This window comes from Chinchilla lanigera, unplaced genomic scaffold (genome assembly GCF_000276665.1).
Source record: "Chinchilla lanigera isolate Chin_1 unplaced genomic scaffold, ChiLan1.0 scaffold00003, whole genome shotgun sequence".
Lineage (NCBI taxonomy): Eukaryota > Metazoa > Chordata > Mammalia > Rodentia > Chinchillidae > Chinchilla > Chinchilla lanigera.
In genome coordinates, this window is record NW_004955404.1 from 24,421,179 (window position 1) to 24,447,452 (window position 26,274).

At 36.3% G+C, this 26,274-nt stretch overlaps 1 protein-coding gene across 1 annotated transcript; it reads left to right on the forward strand.

Annotated features, from left to right (window-relative positions):
* The first annotated feature begins 15,215 nt into the window (after positions 1 to 15,215).
* On the forward strand, positions 15,216 to 18,571 carry Slitrk1 (SLIT and NTRK-like family, member 1). The gene has a single exon (XM_005374122.2). It carries the CDS (start codon positions 16,121 to 16,123, stop codon positions 18,209 to 18,211), a length of 2,091 nt encoding a protein of 696 aa, XP_005374179.1. The 5' UTR covers positions 15,216 to 16,120; the 3' UTR covers positions 18,212 to 18,571.
* The last annotated feature ends 7,703 nt before the right edge of the window (positions 18,572 to 26,274 follow it).

The window sequence follows — 26,274 nt, forward strand, 5'->3', positions numbered from 1 at the left end:
TCTTTGGGCTCTGGGTTTGACTTACTCTTCTTTTTCTAGGAACTTGAGGTGCAGCATAAAATTGTTTATTTTTGCCTGTTCTGTTTTCCTGAGGTGGGAGTTTACTGCTATAAATTTCCCTCTGAGAGCTGCTTTTATTGCATCCCACAGGTTCCTGTAGGTTGTATGCACATTTTCGTTTGATTGTAAATAGTGTTTAAACTCTACTTATTTCATCTGTGACCTATTGGCTATTCAGGAGAATGTTATTTAATTTCCAACTCTTTATGGAGTTTTTGAGTTTTCTTTTGTCATTAATTTCCAATATCATTGCACTATGGTCGGATAGTATACATGGGATAATTTCAATTCCTTTGCATTTACTTAAACATGTTGTATGTACTAGTATATGGTCTATTTTAGAGAATGTCCCATGTGCAGCTGAGAAGAATGTGTATTCTGATGCTGTTGGGTGGAACACTCTGTAAAGGTCTACTAAGTCCATATGTTTACACATTTGGTTAAATTCTGTTATTTCTTTCCCAATTTTTTCTAGTTGATCTATCTCTTTGTGACACTGGTGTGTTAAAGTCCCTTGTTATGATTGTGTTGCTACTTATTTCATTTTTCAAGTCTGTTAGAATTTGTCTTATATATGTGGGTGCTCCTACATTTGGTGCATATATGTTTATGATTGTTATCTCTTCCTCTTGAAGTTTTCCCCTTACAAGTATGTAGTGACCTTCTTTATCTCTTTTGATTGTTCTTGGTTTGAAGTTCATGTTGTCTGCAAACAGAATAGCTACACCTGCTTTTGTCTGGGTTCCTCATGTAGTATTGTTTTCCATCTTTTAATTTTCAGTCTATGAATTTCCTTTTGAGTTAAACATGTTTCTTGTACACAGCATATAGTTGGGTTTTGTTTCCTAACCCACTCTTCAAGTCTGCTCCTTTTCCTTGGTGCACTGAGACCACTTACTTTGATGGCTATCACTGATAGGTACTGGCTTATCTTTGTCATGCTATTTTCCTGCTGTTAGAGCCTCCTTTTTCCCTCTGTTTAGTTGCTTGCTTTGCTTGGTGGTTCCTTTCTGTTGTTGTTTTTGAAGTCGTGGTCTGTTTTATCTCTTTCTAGAATATCTTTTAGTGCTCTTTGTAGGATTGGTTTGGTGCTCATGAATTTCTTCAGTTGTTCTTTATCATGAAAATATTTTATTTCTCCATTAAATTGAAAGGTAGTTTTGCAGGGTACATCAGTCTACGTTGGAAGTTATTTTCTTCCAGTACGTGAAATATTTCACTCTAAGCTCTTCTTGCCTTGATGGTTTGTGTTGAGAAGTCTGCCATGATTCTGATAGGCTTTCCTTTATAGGTGATCTGTTTCTTTTCTCTAACAGCTTTTAACATTCTGAGCTTTGGCTGAGTTTCTGGGATCTTGATCACTATATGTCTGGGTATAGATTTATTTTGGTTATGATTAACTGGAGTTCTATATGCTTCACTTATCTGCATGTCCAATTCTTTTAGCATGCCGGGGAAATTTTCTGCTATTATTTCTGGAAATAGTCTTTTTATGTCATTTGCGTTGATATGTGTTGTTTCATTAATACCTATTCATCTGGAATTCTTTCTCTTTGTTTCATCTTGCTGTGGTTGAATTGTTATTTCCTGGCTCCTTGTTGTTTTTAGGAGATTCCTTCTTTCATGTTCATCAGTGGCAATGCTGCCTTCAAGGTCTGAAAGTCTGTCTTCAGCTTTATTCAAGGGGTTTTTCAAGCTTTCAACAAAATTTTTAATTTCCTGGATATCTGTTTGCATCCATTTCACACCTTCTAGTTCTTTTCTATATTGTTCCCTGAAGGTTTCCATAAGTTGTCTATGCTCTTCTGTTTTCTTGTCTATGTCATCTTTGGATATCCTGACCATTTCTTTCTGATTGGATGTCTTCTATGGATATCCTGACCATTTCTTTCTGATTGGATGTCTTCTATGGATATCCTGACCATTATTTCTGATTGGATGTCTTCTATGGCCTAATGGAATTGTTTCTTTACTTCAGTTGCTATCATTTCAGAAATTTCAGGGGTATGACTTCCAGGCTTTTCTGTGTTGATGCCTCCTGGACTTGTTTTGGATGGTGTGGAGGTCTGGGATTGCATTTTGCTCCTTCATTTTGACATTTTTGAAGATCCAGAGTCTCCCTGGAGTGCAGCCTCATTGTCCTGATTGTGTGTGAGTGGCAGGGCAAGAGTCTGAAGATCCACAGTGCTCAGTGTAGCTCCTGTGCTGGTGAGTGGTGCTAAGGTGGGGTCCCAGATGCTCCCTACCTTTCTTGCATTCAGTTGGCTCCCAGGCATGTGTGGGAATGGCAGAGGAGGCTCGCTGGCATTCCTGAGACTGTCAGGTTTTGGCCCAGCTTCCGCAAGAGTAGGCGCGATGCAGGTTGTGTTCACTGAGGCTTCAGATAATGCCCAGGACAGAGCCTGCTTCCCACAGTGGAAGGGAAGGTGTGAGGGGAATCTCCTTGAGGCCACTGACTCTCTCCATGTTTCAGCTGAGCTCCCAGGGAGGTGTGAATTTTTCTGGTAGTGACCCCCAAGGCCCCAGAAGTTGTCCAGGGATCCATGTGCCTCACACCCTAGTAGGGGAGGCACCAGAGTGGCTCACCGAGGTTCCTAAAGGTGTCTGACATTCAGCTCAGCCTGGGCAGACACAGCATGGGTGTGGTGGGTAGCCACCAATGCTCTAGAGGTTGCCCGAGGTTTCACCTGCCTTGCATGCTGGTCAGAGAGGCAGACTGCCTGGGATTCCTGAAGATGTCCAGGGTTCAGCCCAGCCAGGGCAGACACCTCGTAGTTACTGCCTTGTGATGAAAAAGTAAAACATACTCAATAATTTTTAAGAAAATTTATCACTTGATCTTCTTCCTTCTAAATGAAATATTATACTCCTTGATCAGCATCTCCTCTATCCACTTCTTTCAAGTTAAAGTAAGTAATAATTTAGGAAAAGCAAGGAAATTCACTTCAAAATATTTTCTCATGTAAGAGCAATATTTACCTTCATATATATTGTGTTTGAAGACATTGGCCTGTGCGTTTCACCTAGATGTACATGTGAAATTAATGCTTTTGACAATATTTGGTTTTCTTAAGAAAATCAATAGGGAATTTGCAATATTATGAAGTAAGTTCCAATGTAGTATTTACTTGCAGAATTTGGCTACTCCAAAAAGGATATTTAAATATATTCTGTACTCAGTATACTTATTTTTAAACAGAAGCACACTGTTTTAAAGGTAAACCATATTTGGAGAGCAGGACAGAGCATGAACTCTGGTGGTTGACAATGCAAAACCACATTTTTTTTTTTTTTACTGCAATGTCCTCACTGGCCATGGGTAGAACAAGAAGCCATCACAGTAAATCTAGGAATTTGACACATAGGAATCATTTTACAAATGTGGACTATGTCTTACACAGAATGCATAAGCATGCCCCTGAAACTAGCAAAAATATTATTTCTCACTTGGCTTCATAATACTAAAGGGGAAAAATGTGTCCAAAGTAAAATAGCCCTGAGGATTTTAAGCACTGCAAGTTGGGTCTTGATGGCATTTTCCATTTTGTATTCTGTCTAAAAACATGTTCGGACTTTACTGATATTTTGTTATTTTATTGTATATGTTTCCTATAAACTACCTCAAATCCTTTTTTGGAACCAAACATGCTATTAATTAATTGCTTAATTCTATGCAGCTGCACCGTGCCAGGCCCTCTGCCAGACACTGGAAATACAAAGATAAACATGACACAATCTCTTTACAGAAGGGATTGAAAATCCAGCCAAGTAGCTCCCATTTTTGTGGCACTTTGGAAAATAGCAAGTAATTCCACATTAAAATATTCGATATACACACAGGGAATTTAAAAAGTGCATTAGAAGTGTGTTTACTCTTCCTAGGCACTGAACTGCAACAATTTTTTTTTCAACGGACTCACTGGGAAGATCGAGCTAATGTGTGAAATCTCAGAACTAAAGAGTTTCCTAGGAGAATAACTAGAATTTTAGAGAAGATTCCTTTAATCAATCCTTGGATTGACACTGGATTTTAATTTTGATGCTTATGGGGCAAACACTCATGATCAAAATCTGCAAATCTAGAATGCTGATTGCAAACTAGTTCTAACTAGCTTGAATAAGGCAATGTACTACCTTTAATGGAACAGAATTACAAGAATTTGAATCAATAAGCAGATTGAAACTTGTCATCATCTTAAGAAAAGGTTCAAATGTATTATATTACTGAGTCTCCCAGCATTTATATATTATAAATATATATCAATAAAATTTAATGAGTTTTTTGTAAATAATGGTGATAGATATGTGCATGTAATTAAATAACTATTGCAATAGACTAAGCAGAACCTACTACTGTATGGATTCTTACTTATTTGTTCTAAATTTGAAAATTGGTTTTAAAAGAAGGCTACTCTTTAATAGATCCTTGTTCTACATTCCATTGTTGAAAGGTGGAGTCCCCCTCTAATCTCCTGGGGCTGATGAAACACGGACACCTAACACATCAGTACTTTAGTAGTCGCATACTTCCTGCTGGGAAAGGACAATGTATGTTTGGTAGACAGAGAGGGAGAATTCACTAGCAGAATGAACAGCAGTGGCTGCAGGAAGCAGGCTATCATAGTAATAATGAGACAGTGATCTCTAGTCATCATGTGAGGATGTGATTGGTGTGTCTGAATGATTTTATGGTCTGCAAGAAAAGTGAAACATACTGGCCTGAGAATGAGATGGAGTGCAGTTTGTCTGGCTGAAAGATGTATTGGGGTAGTGAGCTTTTGCCACTGGGTGGGAAAGCGTACTGAGAAAGAGCCAGTGAACTCATGGTGAGGTAATTGTGACAGTATAAAGGTCAAAAATGTCAAGGCAGAACATGAAATCTGCAGACTTACATTATGTCCATAACACTAGATACATTTTAAAAATCTCTTTCCTATTACAGAGAATTGTTTATAAGTGATCCTTCGTAGTTAAGGCAATTTCTGAAAAGTGGCTCCTTTCCTCGAGCAAAAACCATGGGCTGATAGGTGGCTGTGAAAACAGAAAACAGTGTAGATAAAATGGAAGATTGGTTTGAATCCTAGTCTAACTGCGTTCCTGAAATACCAATAATCGGTAGCAAATTCATTATAAGAATTCATCATGGGCTGTTTCTGATAGTGCACATCAAAAATAAATATGGAAAACAACAGCATTCATTAAACTTCCTAAGATTAATTTTAGAACAGAAATAAAACTTGAAAATACATTGCTACTGGACATGGTGGTGTCTACTTTCTGTAATTCCAATACTCAGGAAGGTGAGGCAGGAAGATCGCCATGAGTTTGAGGCCAGCTTGAGCTACATAGTGAGTTCAAGTTCATCTTGAACTACATAGAGAGGCCCTGTCTCAATAAAAGAACAAAAAACTAAAAACACATTGCTACTAGGAAAAAAGTAATGTGGTAATCTGACAATGTTTAAGTATGCTAACATATTAATGATCTCTGATTTTCAATTCTAAGGTAAACTAGAAATTAAAAATTCCATGTGCTTCCTAAATATTCCATGGTCAAATGTTTAATATGTATCTTTTTAATGAAAATAAAATATTTGCTATAATAAATGCATTTAGGCATATAAATGTAGTTATGATCAACACTCATTTAATCTTGTACAGTCATACAATTTGTAAGAAAGTTTGGAATTGCTTTAATATTTTATAGTATCTAATTTATATTATTTATATAATTTGTAAAATGTTTTAGATTAAATGTGTCTAGCCTTCTGACTTAAATAACAAATACTTTCTGAAATTGTAACATTAGTAAAATGTTATTTTCTTATTTTTATTTTATGTAGTGCTAAACATTAATTTGCTGGCTTTCCAAGAGAAGCAATGCACTACTCAGTTACATTTCTAAGCTTAGAAAAGGTTTTAAGTTAGATTTTGTACCAAAGGTTCACCTTTCAAAGAACAGGTATTCATTCAAGTCCAATTTTATGTATACTCACATTTATTGAATGCTAAATCTACACTTCGTTTTTCTTTCCTAAGTAGTGGACAATAAACTTAGAGTACATATAATAGCACAAATTAACAACAGACATAAAAATATCTACATATTTCTGTGCTACTTGTAAAAATGATATTCATATAGGCTATTTCTTCCCACTTAAATTACCAGGTGAAAGTAACCATTTATTTAAGATACTTAAAAGTTTTTCTCAAAAAATAATGTCCTTGCAAATGTAAGCTTGCACAAAAGTTCAGATATTTTACAGATTTAATTTTATTAAACATTTGACAGATATACACACCAACATGTTCAGTTGATGAAAAAGTAGAAATAAGGATATTTTAAATTGGAATATTGACTTGTTTCTCCAAAATCATGTGATTAACAAATTGTCCTATGAAAATTGAATTGCTTCTTGACCTTTTGGCTAAAATCAAATGCATATAAAAATCTATTTCTGACCAAAGGTTTTCTGTTCTGAGCTGTTAAAATCATCTGAAAGCTTTGGTTGTCATTTGAGTGATAATACCTGGTCTTGTTCTGATAAGATGTTGATCAAGGTATTTTAACATATCCTTGAAGAAGGAGAGTTAGGGAGACAGCTGAACAGTAAACCTTTGGTCAGAAGTATGAGAACTATTAGTTACAGTAAGTCAAAAATAGGAAGTGAAATAAAAAGATGCATTCTTAACACAGATTGGGAGATTATTTGGATTATTTTGCATTTTGATTGGAAAGCTAGAATATTAATTTTCAGATTTTATATGCAGACTTCAACAGTAAGAATTATAATAAAAATTGAATATTGAATGTTTGCACTATATTATGCTTTCATAGGCCCTTAAGTATTTTACAATTTTCTGTACAAGTAATCTTTTACTGAATGTGTACATAAATATGCTTTTTCCACACTACCATGTCATGCCATAAAATCTAGGTTTTCTTTAAAATATGAATTAATGGCAAATGCCTAATTATATACTTATTCAAATTTATACATACTCACTTCAAAAATAAACCCAGAGAGCTTAAGATTTCTGTGTCGTCTAACAGATATGAATGCTAGCTATCCAAGTTATACCTACTTTGAAGCAAAATTATTATATCTATACAACTCCTTATAACCATACATAACTCTTGTACAAATATATTACAGAAAGGGCATGTTCAAGAATATGTCAATTTAAAATTTAGAATTTTTTTCCCTATTTTACATATATTTTGAATATTCTAGCTACTGCATTACTTATCTGATCTTCATTAACATAAAAGGAGGGGTGCCCTCATTGTCAGGTTAACAATACAATTTATTTGCTGAATGAACTTGCAAAGTTTCAAAAATGAAATTGTGTTACTAACATTTACTTAGAGAAAGAACAACATAAACCTGTATTTTCCTGGCAAAGTAGGGATGCACAATAAGTTTGTTTACAGTTTAGGTCAGTCAGACTTTCTGATTTATTCAAGCGGAAAAAGCATTGTGTGAAGAGAAACTAGGAGGCTCCCAGAATTTCTGGAGAGGTGAAAGATCTCAATTTGCTGTATGGACAGTAACAAAAGCGGCCCTATAGTCAAAGTTGGCTGAAACCACGTGAAGCACTGGACTGCCTAGGATAGTGTTGCTAATTCCTTGCCTGGGGACAAAACAAGTTAAAATAACTTCCTCCTCTGCCTTACGCTCCAATCGGGTAGTCTTAGTCACTTCCTCCTTCCTGGGACACAGTACTCAAAACACCCATCAAGAAGGAGAGGCCTATATTGACTCATGGTTTTCAGAGGTATTAGTCTAGTGTGTGGGATCAAATGCAGAAAAAGGGATGGTAGAAGAGCCTGGTGGAGGAAAGCTGCTCATGTCATGGCAACAAGGAAGCAGAGAAGGAAGAGACAAACCTGGGAGTTACACGCTTCTAGGTCATATCTGCAGTGACCAATGTCCAACAAGGACCGCCTCCTAACAGGAAGTGGGCTGGAGCAACGGAAATAATCCAATCACCTTCCCCAATTCTTGCCATTGAGCATATGAGGCTTTCGGGGATTATTGCATATATAAACCATAGTGCCCACATGCCTTGGTACAGTGCTGGATGCCTTGTTACTGCTGCTGTTGTTATAATTACTAGAGTATACTAGTATTCCTCTTCTCTAAGGCCATTAACTCTGATTTCAAACTCCCAACGGAGACCAGTTAGCCAGGCCAAATCATATGACCTTTTTAAAGTGATGTTAGAGAAAATGAGTATTTAAATTTTTGTTTCTGTTTTTGTACCAGGAATCGAACTCAGGACCTTGTGCTTGCCAGGCAGGCACTTGTGCCGCTGAGCTATATCCCCAGGGAGTATTTAAATTTTTATTAGTCATCCATGATAGTATACAGTTTCTCTCCAAGCAAAACTTGTAAGGTAGCAAATTGATCAGTACTAGGAATACATAGGCATGATTCTCCATAAAAAGAATATATACTCAAGTATACACCCAAGATTTGCCAACTCCAACAGAATAGAAATTAACATGTTTTCTAGTTTGATATAATATTAAATCATTTTTCTTTGAATATTCAAAATGTCCATAAGATTCCCAGTTTTCCAAGGTACTGATTTCAAATGGAATTGCTAGTATAAAGTACTTGATCAGAGACCTAAGAAAGGGGTTGACCTTTTTCATCAGCCAATTAGCCCTTGACCACCTGCATGATGTGATTTAATGACCATCCCAAAAGCATCCGTTTCCACTGAGTGCTGTCTTTCTCCCTGACCCGCAACTGTGCATGTGATTCTATCTTTAGAAATTTATTCTTCTGGATTAAAACACATACTGTATTCAAGAGTGAAGGAAAAAATACAAATGGTGACATTGTCCAAGTGTTGCACTTTTGCATTCTTATGTCCTGTAAACTATAAGTATTAATTGGTGTTTGAGGTATATTAGTATATGTTGTATGCAAGAGTGTGTGTCTGTACAAAACAATAAACAAAAAAATACTTTTAGAATTTTTATTTCTTGGAAATCAATTGAACAAAATGCAGATATTTTGAATGGAACATTGAATATCTCTGTATCATAAAAATATTCTCAAAGCACAACAAAATTGTTGTGTTAACTAAGTGTCAAAGAAAATGTAAGAGGAATTTGACAAATATAATACTGTAACTGCTGAGAAGGACAGAGCTAATGACAGGAATTTTCTGGAAGAAAAAGGAGGAAAAGGGCAAACTACGTTCTTTAAAAATTTTCCTCAGCTCTAAAAAAGGCTAATAGAATAACGTAATATTGTATTATTAGTTAATTATTAGTTAATTTTTAAATTTACACAAAATTGCACATATTTATAGGATGCTACATAATATTTGATATATGTACACATTATATAATAATGTTCAAGTTAAGATAAGAATATCTCTTCAAATATTTAACTTTGTTGTAGCAAAATATTCAAAATCATTTCCTCTACCTTCTTTGAAATTTATGGTACCTTATCACTATCTCTAGTTACTTTATTTGATATAAAACAAGAAAAATTATCTTTCCTAACTATAATTTAATATCCTCTGATACACTCTTTCCCTAAATTTATACATTTTAAAAGTTCAATTAATAATCTACAGTTAACCTCACTAGGTCTTCAGACTTCCATGATATTTTACGTTTCTCTATTTTATAATTCAGTTCCTCTTTCAAAAGCAACAGCACATTCCTAATATTAGTATCACCACACATTATTGGTTGTCAACCGGCCACATGGTATTGTAGTTTTTGTGATATAACAATTCTAGGTTAAGGACTCATTTTTACATGGAAAAATTCATAAATATATGCACGATGATACCAGAGAAAATACAGTGAGCACAGAGTTTGCATAGAATTCATGAGACTTAAAGTCTATCCAAATAATTTATAGAATATGTCATTTTCCTAAATCCTTAGTTTGTGAATTTATTGTTACTGAGTTTTCTAACCCTGATGATCTGTATGTTCAACTTATCACTAACTCTTGCTGTCTTATTCTACAGTTGGAATGTAGATGTCACAACATATTTTATGCCTAGTATTCTGCTAGGGAATAGATGTAAAATGATAAAGGATTTGCTCCCTGCCTTTAGGAATGATACACTCTATTGAAAATTAATCTTTCAAATAATCTCTGTATATATATATATATATATATATATATATATATTTTTTTTTTTTTAACAAAAAGAATACAAAAGTTACCAGTTGTTCTACAGAATTCATTGAGAAAAAGGGTGAGATGTATAGGTGGTTTGGTCTAGAAACTATTTTAACTAATTTTAAACCAAGGCATACCTTAAAAATTGAAGAGAAATTAAGAGAATGAACAATTACTTTAAATTGTAAAACATTGGAATAACTTTGATCATTTCAAACTCATATATTTGTAACAGCTTCACTGAAAGAATAATGAATTGAGTGGAAAGCATTTTAAATAATAATAGTGTTGGGAAGTTTTTTGGAAAATGGTAAATTTCATCTACTATTGGTGCAGTATAAACTGAAAAAAATTTACATAAGCAATATGTCAATGTACATCAAAAATATTGATATTTTCCTACCCTTTTGGGTGACAGAGTTAGTTCTAAGAATCCATAATAAGAAAATAAATAATAATGTTCACCGTGATTTATGAACAAGGTTGTTCTTTGCAGGACTATTTATGAAGGCAAAAATTCTGCAAAAGAAGTAAATAAGTAACAACATAAAATTAGCTCAATGAATTATTTTATGTCATATAAAGATACTTAGTTTCAGATGTAATATTATATATTTATTAATCCTGAAATTTTCCACGTGTTAAAAGTATGTAACTATATATGTATATTTGCATAATAGCAATTTTGAGAATTTCAATTTTTTATTTTCAGTGTTCATGAAATTTCTACTAGTAATATGCATTTTATTCTAAAAATATAAAACATTCTTTGTGAAAACAAAAATAAAATTTTTCCTTTTTTCGTGAGTAGTTATCTGTAGTCTTTTGAAGTATACTGAAAAAAGTAACATATATGTTTGAATCAACAAAAAAACAATTGTATCAATAAATATATCATTTTCATGTCCTTTAGAATAGTACAGTATATTTTAAAAACTGTACTCTGTCAGGAAAAATCTGATTGCCTAATTTATGGTAAATAAGTAAAGAAATACATTAGGATGTTCAAATTCAGAAAATCACATTTTTGATAATTCCTTTTGAACAAGACCAAAGTAGTGATTCATACAAGTTTTATTAGATGAATAAGACTTTATGAGAGATGTAGTTCTACTCAAACATAGTCAACCCTATAGCACAGAGAGATATAAATTTTAAAGTGCTATTAAAATAAGGCAATGACACTTTCAGTCACAAAATAAAAATGTAAAAGTATTTTGATGTGTTCTACTGAGATTACTATATTATTGTTGATTAAAAGTTGCTAAATCTTGAAAAACAGTGTACTGTAAAACATTTAAAATATTTTATGCACTTTGCCTTGAGAAGTCATATAATATATTCATTAGGACCTCATTCTAGAATAGCATCTACAGTTTACACAACATGTGAAAAAAAATTGGAAGAAATCTTATATTGTAAGCATATTAGTTTTTAAATAAAATTGATTCATGTCCCTGTCTCCTAGTTTACAATTGTTAGTAAAGGAAGGAAGAATTCCAGTGACTGATTCCTTCATCCTGTGAAACAAGACAGGTTAGCAATAGATTAAATGCAGAACTAATGAATTCAATTCTGTAGTGGTTTCTATATTCATCACTGGATTCCAACTCTACTGAACATGGAAATATGACAACAAATTAAGAAATTGAAAGGAATGACAAACCACAATGTCTTAATTTACCAACAAGGACATCGATCCACAGAGTTTAACAAAGTAAATAACATTATGTATTAAGAACATATAGAGGTTTAAGAATGAGAGTAAAAGTTTAGCTCTTAAATCTGTAGTGTTGTTCCCGTAAGAAAAATCAACTGATATTATTTAACCTTGATAAGTTTCTCAGTATTCCTTAGTCTCAATTTTCACACTTATAAGATAAGAAAATTGAACCAAATTGACTGTGAAGACATCAATTATCAGTAGTTTCACCTCTGATAAAAATTATTTTAGAAGAAAAACAGAAAAATGAATTCATATATATATCTTAAATAAAATAGTACTTTTCTAATTAAAACAATTTTTATACTTACTGTGATTATTAAATGAAATGAACAATAAAAATATATTAAATTCATACTTGTCATAAATTCTAGTCTTATTTTATTGCACATATGGAAATATCTGATAATATGGTTTAGGAAAAAATGAAAAATTAATAACACTACCTGTAATCAGAATGATTTTGTGATATGTACATCTAACTTCTTTTATCTGAGAGAATCTTGTTTGAGGAAGTATAAGAATGAACATTTACTGATGCAATTGAAACCTTTTTTGATCATAGCCTGGAAGTGAAACCATAGCCCTGAGCAAATATTATTAATTCTCATCATCGTCTGGAGTGTCCTTTAACTATGGCTCCTGAGATCAGCTGTAATGAGAGTCCAAGCAATTGAAGAAGTTCACTTGAGCACAAATACATACAGTAGAACCTTTCTGAGAAGAATTTATGCCTAAGAAATGTTCCCCAAAGGCATTAAGATGTTTAGATCAGGCATAAATTTCCATTCATGTTTTAAATGCCTACTGAGAAATTTACTGCTGTAATTGAATAGTATGCCTTTTGAATTGGATATGTGCATTTCTAGAGAGTTTTATTTCTCTAAAATAATTTTATCATAAAATAATTATGTTTAGAATTTTTGGAAGCTCATTATAGGTTTATTTTTAATAGAGCTGTGTGTCTGTTCTTTGACTCCAGTTTTGTAGCAGATCTCTCCATTTGGGTGGTGAAGGCTCCATGTTTTCCTGGGTTTAGTTGCTCATCAGAGCACTACCACACTGTTTTTCTTAGACTACAAGGATCAGCTATTTGAAAGGGATAGATTAGAAATATTTTATAATATATCTAAGAAGGAAGATTCTAAATGTAAATGTTCTAATGTAATTGATGCTTTGAGAGGAAAGATAAAGAATCAGAAGAGAGTTTAATGGGTAGGCCAGGAGGATGCTATTGGGAAACCAGGTTTAGTTTACCTAAATTCTATTCATTGAAATCAATTCAAATATTTTCTTTCTGATCTTTACATAATGACCTCAATGCATAGAAAAACAAACATGGCTGGAAGCGTGAATTTGGATGGATACTAAGAAAAATACCCTTAGTATTTTTCTTTTGAAACAGCCAGCATTTTTCTTCAGTCTGGCCTATTTCTATCAAGAACAGATAGTTCAGTTTAACTCTTCCACTCAGCAGTTCCCCATTCTATACTTATTATTTCTTTAGTGAAATGGCTTTAAATTTTGTTTTTGAAATGGCTTCATACTGATTGGGCTTCTTTCCTTCTGTCTACATGTGTTAATGGCTCAATTAAATAAGAATAGAACTGTTTAGTAGTTTAATGCTCTCTCTCTCTCTCTCTCTCTCTCTCTCTCTCTCTCTCTCACACACACACACACACACACACACATAAATACACCTTGAGTTGAACAAACCCCTACTCCACTAGATTTCACCAGGACTGCAATACATTTGTCATATGCTTAGGAGAACACGTATGATGTTCTGCACACCTAAGAATTTTTCCACACTCCAGAAAAAAATTAATTTTACTAACCCCAAGCCTTCTCCTAACCTTGGAAGTTTCCCCATCCCCAGTCCTTTCTTCAAATTTTTCACTCCCCAACTTTCTCAAAACGCTTACCTCCCTGAATATTTATTTTTAATGCAAATCATTAGTAAGATGGACCAAGATATAATTAAAAGTGAAAGTGGTGAAAACACACCATCTCTGCTTCCACTGGGGGGGAAAAAAGACTAAACAATAATTTTTAATGTCTTGCAAATTTCAAATAGGAAAACAATGCATAAAATTGTGGAGAATATTGATGAAAAATGTGTTAACCCTGATAAAAGTCACCAAAACAGGTCTGTGCGAGGAAGTGTTCTTTCATTTTCGTCCCACACAGAAGCAAGTAGAACTGGGTTTCTTTAAGCTCCCAGTTTGAGGAATCTGGCTATTGGGAAAAACATGGGAGCATCATGCTCGCTCGCTCTCTGACCCAGGCAAGTAGCTGCTGGAAGAGGCACTGCTGGGTACCTGCAGATAACAACTGCAGAGAGCTTTAGAGACCGAGGTTCCGACCCCTGCTCTCAATATGCAACTGGTTATTTACTTGTTCGCGTTTAAAATTCATCCGATCTAATGTGGAAACTTTGTGAGTGTGTGCGTGTGTGCGTGTGCCTGTGTGTGTGTATGCGCGTGCACGCGCGCGCATGTGCGCGTGTCTGCCTAGCAGTGGGTTAGGAGCACTTTCCAGTTGGGTTTTTTTTCTCTGCCCCCTTCCTCCTTTTCTGGATCTCGCTGAAAGCTTTCGGGTCTGAAATCAAAGACATAAGTATGCATTGTGTTTTCATCTTGCAGGCTTAAATAACATTCAAGAAATATTATCAGAGAAACCTAACTGCCACTGACCAAACTGACAAAAATTCTATACCAAGTTTTCAAAAGAAAAGTATGTGCCTAAATCACATATCTTGCAACAAATATTCCATATCCAATTATGATATTATGTAATATATATGTTCCGAATAGCCCCTTTCAACATGCCAGGAAAAAAAGAAAGCTTCAAAGACATCAAATGGCATAAAACGCTGTACCGCAGAGAAAGCAGAAATGCATTTAAAGCACCGATGAAAATGGCGTGCGGAATAATTACCTCAAATTGCTGTTCGCTTGACACCCTGACACTAATTTTATTCAAACCACTGGGAAATAAATGTTTTAAAAGCACTGCTTTCCCTAATGCCTGACTAGCGGGGGGCTCTGAGGTCGTGAAGGAAAGGAAAGGGTAAAGTTTCCAGCCCTCAAGAAGAATTAAATAATCCATTTAAAATAAGCGTCTATGTAGATCGACAGCCTTTAATGCCCACATTTTTAACGCTTGCCCTGTACGTGGATTGATTTTTTTTTTTTTTTCTTCAGCATTCCCTCACCAGATGGATTTTTGCTACTGCGGATCAGCAGAGGGTGTCAGATCTTTCAGAGTGCACCAGGCTGCAACGAGCCGAGCTTCTTAGCAACCCCCCTCCACCCATTCTCGCGCTCTCTCCCTCCCTTAGACAACCCCCTCCACACGTAATTCCGAAAGAGCAGAAGAAAGAGAAGGAGAGCAAGAAAAGAAGAGCTAGTAAGCCGGAGCGGCAGCACAGAAAAGAGGCTGAAGAGAAGGAAAGGAAGAGGATGGACAACCACAAAACGCAGCGATTGCGGAAATTTTCCAGCGCCATTGGTTGGGCAGCGTGAGTCCTTCGGGCGGGCGTGATTTCAGCACCGGGGGGACTGGACAGCACCTCGGGGGGACTTCTGGGCAACCTGCAACAGCAGCGAGAACTCCACCGGCAGCCTCAACCACAGAAGCCGCTGAAAACCCTGCTTTGTATCAGAGAGGCAAGGTCAGTCCGACGCACAGCCATGCACGGGCAGTGCGCCTGTACTACGCTGCAAACCTGCTTGTTTCTCTAACACGCACTTGCTCGTAATTACTAGCATTGTTTCTTTTCTGATTAGTGTGGACCACTAGACAAGATTGTGTAAGGGTGTGTTTTTTAATTTATATGTATATATTTAACTTCTTCGGGTTATTTTTAAAGGGTTGAGGGGGAGTAGGTTGGGTTTTTTTCTACTTTTTTTTTTTTTTTTTTTTTTTTGCTTGCCTTGCACTACGTGCTTGGATAGTTTGTGGATATAATCATTGACTGGCGACTGGGCTATTGCAGTGCGGGGGGGTTAGGGAGGAAGGAATCCACCCCCACCCCCCCAAAACCCTTTTCTTTTCCTTCCCTGGGTTCGGACATTGGAGCACTAAATGAACTTGAATTGTGTCTGTGGCGAGCAGGATGGTTGCTGTTACTTTGTGATGAGATCGGGGATGAATTGCTCGCTTTAAAAATGCTGCTTTGGATTCTGTTGCTGGAGACGTCTCTTTGTTTTGCCGCTGGAAACGTTACAGGGGACGTTTGCAAAGAGAAGATCTGTTCCTGCAATGAGATAGAAGGGGACCTACACGTAGACTGTGAAAAAAAGGGCTTCACAAGTCTGCAGCGTTTCACCGCCCCGACTTCCCAGTTTTACCATTTATTTCTGCACGGCAATTCCCTCACTCGACTTTTCCCTAATGAGTTCGCTAACTTTTATAATGCGGTTAGTTTGCATATGGAAAACAACGGCTTACATGAGATCGTTCCGGGGGCTTTTCTGGGGCTGCAGCTGGTGAAACGGCTGCATATCAACAACAACAAGATCAAATCTTTCCGAAAGCAGACTTTTTTGGGGCTGGACGATCTGGAATACCTCCAGGCTGATTTCAATTTATTACGGGATATAGACCCGGGGGCCTTCCAGGACTTGAACAAGCTGGAGGTCCTCATTTTAAATGACAATCTCATCAGCACTCTACCTGCCAACGTGTTCCAGTATGTGCCCATCACCCACCTCGACCTCCGGGGAAACAGGCTGAAAACGCTGCCCTATGAGGAGGTCTTGGAGCAAATCCCTGGCATTGCCGAGATCCTGCTAGAGGATAACCCTTGGGACTGCACCTGTGATCTACTCTCCCTGAAAGAATGGCTGGAAAACATTCCCAAGAATGCCCTGATCGGCAGAGTGGTCTGCGAAGCCCCCACCAGACTGCAGGGCAAAGACCTCAATGAAACCACAGAACAGGACTTGTGTCCTTTGAAAAACCGAGTGGATTCTAGTCTCCCTGCTCCCCCTGCCCAAGAAGAGACCTTCGCTCCTGGCCCCCTGCCAACTCCTTTCAAAACAAATGGGCAAGAGGATCATGCCACCCCAGGGTCTGCTCCAAACGGAGGTACAAAGATCCCAGGCAACTGGCAGATCAAAATCAGACCCACTGCAGCGATAGCGACGGGTAGCGCCAGAAACAAACCCCCAGTCAACGGCTTGCCCTGCCCCGGGGGCTGCAGCTGCGATCACATCCCAGGGTCGGGTTTAAAGATGAACTGCAACAACCGAAACGTGAGCAGTTTGGCCGATTTGAAGCCCAAGCTCTCCAACGTGCAGGAGCTTTTCCTGCGAGATAACAAGATCCATAGCATCCGAAAATCGCACTTTGTGGATTACAAGAACCTCATTTTGTTGGATCTGGGCAACAATAACATTGCCACAGTGGAAAATAACACTTTCAAGAACCTCCTGGACCTCAGGTGGCTGTACATGGATAGCAACTATCTGGACACGCTGTCCCGGGAGAAATTCGCTGGACTGCAGAACCTAGAGTATCTGAACGTGGAGTACAACGCGATCCAGCTGATTCTCCCTGGCACTTTCAACTCCATGCCCAAGCTGAGGATCCTCATCCTCAACAACAACTTGCTGAGGTCCCTGCCTGTGGACGTTTTCGCGGGGGTCTCGCTGTCTAAGCTCAGCCTGCACAACAATTACTTCATGTACCTCCCGGTGGCAGGGGTGCTGGACCAGTTAACCTCCATCATCCAGATAGACCTTCACGGGAACCCCTGGGAGTGCTCCTGCACCATTGTGCCTTTCAAGCAATGGGCAGAGCGCCTGGGTTCCGAAGTGCTGATGAGCGACCTCAAGTGCGAGACGCCAGTGAACTTCTTCAGGAAGGATTTCATGCTCCTCTCCAATGACGAGATCTGCCCCCAGCTGTACGCCAGGATCTCGCCCACGTTAACTTCGCACAGTAAAAACAGCACTGGGTTGGCGGAGACCGGGACGCATTCCAACTCTTACCTAGACACCAGCAGGGTGTCCATCTCCGTGTTGGTCCCGGGACTGCTGCTGGTGTTTGTCACCTCCGCCTTCACGGTTGTGGGCATGCTCGTGTTTATCCTGAGGAATCGAAAGCGGTCCAAGAGGAGGGATGCCAACTCCTCAGCGTCCGAAATTAATTCACTGCAGACAGTCTGTGACTCTTCCTACTGGCACAATGGGCCTTACAACACAGACGGGGCCCATAGAGTGTACGACTGTGGCTCTCACTCGCTCTCAGACTAAGTCGCCAGCCCTGAAAGGGGAGGGGAGCCCGGAGGCGACGCACCCTCCTCCCCTGCCGCCAGCATCCAGGGGCTGCGGGAGCGTTGACCCAAATCTAAACGTGCCCTGAGTCTTGACGGACATAAGTAAATAAATAACTGCGAACTCGCTCAACCGAGAGGGGCTGACCCCTTCTCTGTCTCCTTAAACAAAGAGCAGACTGTGGCAGCTGGGAGAGCGCAACTTGCTCGCTCGTGAATCTGAGCTCCTTTTGACTGAAAGCCCAGCATGGGCCAGCCCAGAAGAATTTACAGTGCTCTAACCTTGGGAGGAAGGACCCGTGGGTTTGGCCCCCGCGACGCTATACATATATACATATATCCACATATCCACATCTATATAGAGAGATAGATATCTATTTTTCCCCTGTGGAGAGCCGGGTGATGGCTCCCTGCCGGCTACGCAGGGATGGGAAGTTGCACGAAGGCATGAATGTATTGTACATAAGTAACTTTGACTTCTGACAACAAAACAGAAACAAAAAGTGCTGCATGGCTCGCATGGAACCCACGCGCTCCAGGGACTCTGTCCGCCCCTCCCCCTCCGCGACAGGAGATGGCCTCTCCTCCACACCCTCTTACCTGATAAGTCCCACCGTAGAAAACTTTCTATAAGCAAGATGCAGTATAATCAGAAAGTGCCATTTCGCCATTATTTGTGATTGGTAGGCAGTTCAGAGCGTATGTTTACTGTGAAAAAAAATGTAAATGTTTTATTTAAGACATTTGCATGGCTAGTCATCCGTCCATTTTATGAGTTAACAATGTATTTTGTTAAGGGAAGTTTTTAGGGGTTGCTTTTGGTTCTTTTATTTTAATGGTGATGTTTTATTTTATTTTATTTTTTTGAGGGGGACTATTTTTCTATACATATTCCAATAATGCCTTCCATCTGAATGTAAAATAAGTACCCATGATTTCTATTATAGCACCAGTGTAATTATTAAAAAAAAAAAGATTTTGAGGCAGTTAAGCATGACCAATTAATGTCATTCTAGTGCTTAGGCTGCGATCTTATGGTAGCAATTCTGTGCTGGTATAAATCTTACTTATAAAGTAGGAAAAAAGAACCGAGGAAGCACGTGAAACTTACTAATTCTATTCGAGGATTTTATAATGGCATATTTTTTCAGTATTAAAGTGAAAATGTTTTCAAATCTGGGTCCTTACATTTTTCCAGCTTCATTTTTGCAACTGATAAATCGGGTGTGCAGTGAAAGGGATGGGGGGAGGGGGAGGGGGACGGCCGGGGCTGGGTCTCTTCTGGCGCTACCCTAAGGTTCTTTCTCTCTAAGCGCCTTAGCCTTTTGCCTTTTTCATAGCTCCTCTCCCCTCAGTCCCTCAACCCTGCTTAGAGTTCACAGGCTTTCCCCAGTCCTTAAAGTAAGGTCTTCCCCCACCACACTCCCCTCCCTTTCTCCCACTCTCCTAATGCGGCAGTGAATCGCTTTTATTAATACTGGAAATCCCTCACTGCTGCTTTTGTTGGTGCTGCCCACACTGCAGATATATTAAGGATGTTAGAAGAGATTTGATTTAATTGACTTTGCCTGGATCGGTCTCATTAAACAGAGTGGAGATTTCATTGGTCAGCACTCCCCGATGAAAGACAACCCTAATGACAGGCATTTGAGATGCTGCTGGCATTTTAAATTCAACATCTGCTGAAAATGGTAAAACTAATTAGTGCCCACCCACCCTCCCCGCCCCAGCAACTGCATATTGAAATTTGCTGAAGTACTTATCTTTATGGAAATCAATCATTACCCTAAAGAAGTGTTTCTCTCCCATCATCCAGATTTCTGATTGGGTCCCCATAATTAACAAGAAAAGCATCGAATTATTTGAGTTTTATGAACCAATGTAATACTGCCCTCAATCATAATCCTCTGAGGTTTCTAAGCAAGTCTATTTTTACCAGCAGTTAGGCTATGAAATCACATGTGTGGAAGGGGTCTGCATTTCACCACATATCCAACCTTGAGAACTATGTCAAAAGAATACAGGACACTCACACACACACACACACACATACACACACACACACACAGACACACACGGTGGGATTAAAGATGAGATAATGAAATCCCCTGGAGCAGTCTTAAGTAGATTTGTCATCTAGAACTTATATTTTAAAAGGAGTAATTTCCCAGAATACTGATGTTCTTCAGTATGTATTATTTATTTTAACATTTTTAAAATAAAATCTTTATTATAAACCATGACAATTTCTAAAGCCATTCATCATTTTCTCTTTTGATTATTTTGTTGTGGACTGCATTTCATGATGGTAAAACCGTGGTCTAGTATGCTGGAATAAGTATTATCAGTTATTTTTACTTATATTTTACATGAAGTGTCAATACTTATTGAAATATCACTTGGGTGTCTTATAGATGGAAAAAATGTGGAAGGGCAAGAGTCATATATTCAACAATATATAACCTTAAGAAAAAGAAAAGATGGCAGATACATAGACCAGTATTTGTTGGAAGGTAACTTTGGTGAGAGATATCTAGTGAGGCATGATAGTTCATTTTCAAATACAATGCATGGTTCATCTACAGGAGGAAACTTGAACCTTTCATAGAAGGTTTGCACAGGGGGAATAACTTTCTTTATCCAGTTAGAAAAAACTACTCTCCAGCAAACAAGTTTCAAGGGGTAAAATCATTTTTAAGATAGGAGCTTCAATGATCTTTAAATAATTATTGTGTGCCAGACATGTGCTAAGCAGTTTACATAATTATCTAATTTAACCTTTAAAATCACAGGGGAACTTATTAAGATACTGCTATTCCATTGTATAGATGAGAAAACTGAGGCTAAAAGAAAATGTGCAATAATTCATATCTTACATGGCAAAGAGGGAAGTGGCATTTAAATGTAATTCCTTCATAATTCAAAACCTTTTTTAGGTGGAGTGACTATACATCAGTATCTCAAAGCAGGCTATTTTGAAAAAAAATGAAAGTTAGAAAAATAGTACTCTATATACCAAACTAGGAACCTAGGTTGTATCTTCCCAGCCAAGTAGGAACTGGTTTCTCTTTATCATTCCAATACGTCTTACACAAAAAAACTTGTTCTTAGTTCAGTGATGCTAAATTTAGTGTGCTGAGTGTAAAGTGAAACATAGGAAAATTGATGAGTATGCTATTTGAAGTCATTAAAATCATTCATTTCCTGTGTTCAAATCATTATCTCCAAATAATATGTATATCATATATATCATGTATATGATATATATACATAAATTCTAAAACAAGGGCCATCAGACTATTTTAATAAATCTTAAAAATTCATGTAGAAATTATGTCCAATGATTTCATATAAAAAGTATGTATTATTTAGACCTACACAGTCTCATCCATTTTGATAAACCATCTCACCATATCTGGCACAGACACACACACACACACACAACACACACACACAAGACAGATATGTTTTATTAACTTCAATATAAATATTTAGTGTACAAGACAATAAAGGATGTGATCTCACCATATATAATCACTCAGAAATTCTTAGCATCATTTGTTTTTGTTCTACCTGTATATAAAATGTACTGTAATCGTCATGTGTATTGGTTGAGATATTTTGTTTCTAGGTAAATTCTTTCTAAATTCAGCAAAAAATGATAAATGGATTTTAGCTGTACACAATGGAAAAATGAAGAAATAGAAACAAGATATTTTTCAAGAAAGCAGTACTTTAAGTGGATGCTGATATAATTAAGAGCATTCTAGAACTTATATTGTTGATATAAAAGTGTATTATTTAATTGTCAAAAAAAGGAATCATTGATTTGACATTAATATAGCAAGAACCTTTTAAAAATTATTTATATTTGGTGTCAATAATGTTATCAGACATTTTAATAAGGGTTAAAATTATATTGGTGACTTCAAGGACAGTTTGTTAGTTCAGCTTGTGGATTAAGCCCAAGTAAGTGTTATTTTCTATGTACAGAGTGATGGGGAAATAGGGAGGACAAGCATAGAAAAGTGCGTCTGAGTTGGCAGAAGATAAAACACGGAGGTTTTTAACTCAGCATTCTTCCACGTGATTCATAACCATTACTTTATTTTTGCATGTTTATTTGAAGAAAATGAAAACATAGAATGTGCCAAAGATTTAATTTTAGTATGTATTGGTTAATTTTTACTTTTATTGAATCTTCAAAATGCAATTATTGTATTTAAATGGTAGACGCCATCAACTGAGACAAGTAAAATCACACTCATTTTAAAAGTTACATCATTTACTGTAATGTATCCCAGGACTAAAAAGAAGGAGTCTAAGTTGAATAGATTTTCTATAATTCCATGACACTTGCTTTCATCTACAATGTTGCTACAATGTTATTTTCAAAAATTGCATGCAGGATGTGAAGAACTTTCTGGTGTTAATACCATTTATTGATTCCATGAAAGCATGTACTACAAACATGGAAATTCTAAAATATAAACCTGTATTGACTCTGCCATAACCTATCAAAATTTGAATTGCTTTCAGAAAAAAATTGAAAAATAAACAGATTATACATCTAAGGTGTATACTTTTAAAATAAAACAGGCCCCTAAGAAATCATTTTAGATATTCTTCAAATCTTTAAGCCCAACGTGACCCTTTTACCTCAATTTGCTGGCAATTTTGGGTCATTGGTTTAGACCTTAATTGTCCAATTATTTAGTCATTTTTCACTTACTTTCTAAGTATATATTATATTATATTCTTGAAATTAAATTATATTTGCTATTTGAACACTACATAAAGCTTACTGGACAATTATATAGTAGGTAAAAGAATTTTGAGTGTTTTAGACCTACATATTCCATTAGCAACATTAACTCAGCTAGTACTTCATAAAGAATACAGTTGTTCTTTGCGATCTTTGAAGGTTAACCCCAGGATCTCCTCACAAAAGCTAAAATCCATGCATGCTCAAGTCCCTTAAAAAAAAATGTTATCAGATTTGCATATAATCTAGACATATTCTTCCATTCAGAAATAGCTACATTATTTCTGATACCAAATGCAATATAACTATGTCAATAATTGTCATATGTATTGTTTAGGAAATCATGAGAAGCAACAAAGAGCTGTATATGTTCAGTAGAGATGCACTTCTTTTTGATACAGGCTTTGACTACATATATATATATATATATATATATATATATATATATATATATATATATATAGCTACCTGGCCTTAAACTCCTGAGCTCTAGTTGCCCTCTTGACTCGACCTTCCTGTAGCTGTGATTTTAGGACTTCACTAGCAGGGCTGGGAAGATGCAAATTTTGAAAACATATTTTCAGTCTATGATTGGTTGGATTTGGCAGTGTGAAACCTGCATATACCTATGACAAACTGTATCTTAGAAAGTTTCTTGGGAAAAGGAAATTAGGCAGGTCTAAGTCAGAGAATCAGGCAAGTCTAACTCAGAAATTAGGCAGGTCTAACTCAGAGAATAATCTCAGAGAATCTATGACTTGTGCAAGTGAGATCTGCATACAACTGTAATCACAGAAGAACAGTAGTCATTGAGAGTGCTTACAGAACACTAGTAGAACATTTTGTGCTTCTTTCTTTCAAGCAATTTAGGCTGATGACCATTTGGAGAAGTGAAACTTTATCAGCAATTATGCAAAAAGATTAAATCTTTAAAAGTGTTTTAAATGCAAGAGGTACTTCAATTTGCTGACTTTTTTCATTTCTTTTTGTTTTTTCAATTAAAATATAACCTGATATCTTCTAACTTGTATTTTTGACTAACCATTCCAAAAAGAAACAAACTAGCTTTTATTATAATACATGAATGATTGATAATTTTTAATCCAGCTATTTGAGAAATCAAATATTAGTTTAAAAGAATTAATAAACTATTTTATAAGTTTAGAAATAATTGTCAGTGGACACATCTTAGTGTAATTTCTATGCTTAAAGTACATCACAGAAGCTTTAATATAATACATGTACTTTTATAAATTTATTATAAAGCTAAAAATTCCCTCACTGTTTTCTGTTCAGCAAAGCTTAATATTTAATTACTTACCAACATTCACATGCTCCTGTCCAAAGGTTTAATCAGAGAGCAGTAAGCAATGCCACGCATTTACTGACTCCTGTGTCATTTCCTTTGCTTGTAACTCCATTTCTTTTCTTGGCAGAAAAATACAGGAAGGAAATATGCTTGGCTGCAGTATATCGATAGAAAATGTCAATATATAGTGAGAAATGGAAGTGCCTCAAATACAAATGATAAATAACCACTTTTAGCATTGTCCAAGAAGTAGTCACTGTCTCTCAAGAAAGGGGAAAAAGTGAAAAAGGGCTACTATTACCATAAACAATAAAGGCTCTGTCCAGATTTTGTGACATTTATTGTGCTCTTTTCCTTTTTACACTGATATCCTGTTTCACATTTCCAAGACATTTATGAAATGAGAAAAGAAGGCACATTTTTATGATAGTAATGTGATTTGAGTAATACTGAGTGAGCACACACAGAATTTACTGCTGCTTCCATAAAATCGTAGGATTACAAACTAATGCAGGAAGTTCAATGATGCTATTACCTACATACCACATGTTGTCCAGGTATTTTTATTTATTAAAATAGCTGATTTATATAATTAAAACAATCTTGCATGATTAAATGATTATATCTAATTTTTTTGAAAGATTAATAAAATGATGCCCTATATTACTCATATGATATTAGTTGATGATTTCTGGCCAATCAGATAAATTTTGTAGCTAGTTTGACTCAAAAGTGAATCCAATTAACTTTACTTCATTGGTTGTATTCCTCATTATTACGTTGTATGGTACAAGTGATTGAGCATGACTTTGTCATCAAAGTCAGAAATGAATGAATTTCTCAAGTTATTAGGTAATAGATAGAAATTGCTTTAACTAGTTATCAGATTACTCCAAAGGGACTGAAATTACTGAAGGAAAGATGTTACTGCTGTTAATCCCTCTGTTTCCTGAATGACTAAATGTTTTCTGATGCCCCAAAACATGCTTTCATGGAAAGATAACCCATCATTTCTTACTCACAAATGTTAACTTTTTCATTTTGCAGAAAAACTTTGTTTGGATGACACTTATCTTTTTATCATAACTGTCAGCTCTCCAAACATCAGGTTCTAATTTCCAGAGGTATTTCGACAGATAGACATTGACATAGAACAAGTGGGTTATTCGAGGAAGGCATTACATCCTGTAGATTAATGGTGTGAGAAATAAGACTTGAAGCCAAGAAACCAACAGCTATAAACAGCAGTAATCCCTAAGAACTAAGTTACCTGGAATGTCACAGAACTGTTAACACCCAAAATTTATCACAAAAATGAAAAAGATAATCAGATAGGAGAACTTCTGGACATTATTTGCCCAAGCATGATAGCCAGTCAAATTTATTTATATTTCAACTTCTTAAAACATAGAGCAGTTTTAATTGGATAACTAATGTTGCACTCATTAAATTTCATATCTATAAGACCAATATTATATACATTGTATAATTAGATTAATTACATGGCAACAGAATTTCTTTTATAAATACAGTTTTTAAAAATCGTAAATATTTTGAACTAGTATGATATTATTGTGGGAAGCATTCCAATTTTTATTCATGTTATCTTTTAGACCATGACTGAGAAATATTTTCATTATGATCTTTATAATAACATGAGTTCTTCAGAGTTAATGTAATTGTTAGTGGTATAAATACCACATTGCTCAAGGTGTTTTAGTGAAGCAACACGGAGTTGGGGCTGGGGATTTAGCTCAGCGGTAAAGCGCCTGCCTGGCAAGCGCAAGGTCATGAGTTCGGTTCCAGGTACCGGAGAAAAACCAAAAAAAAACAAAACAAAAAAAACAAATAAAAACATGGAGTCATTGTCAGGGAGATGCAGGTCAATTATGCCAAATGTAGATAGCAAATATAAAGGAGAGAAAAAAGTGAAATGATCATAAATTTACTGTCATTGAGTCAACAGATA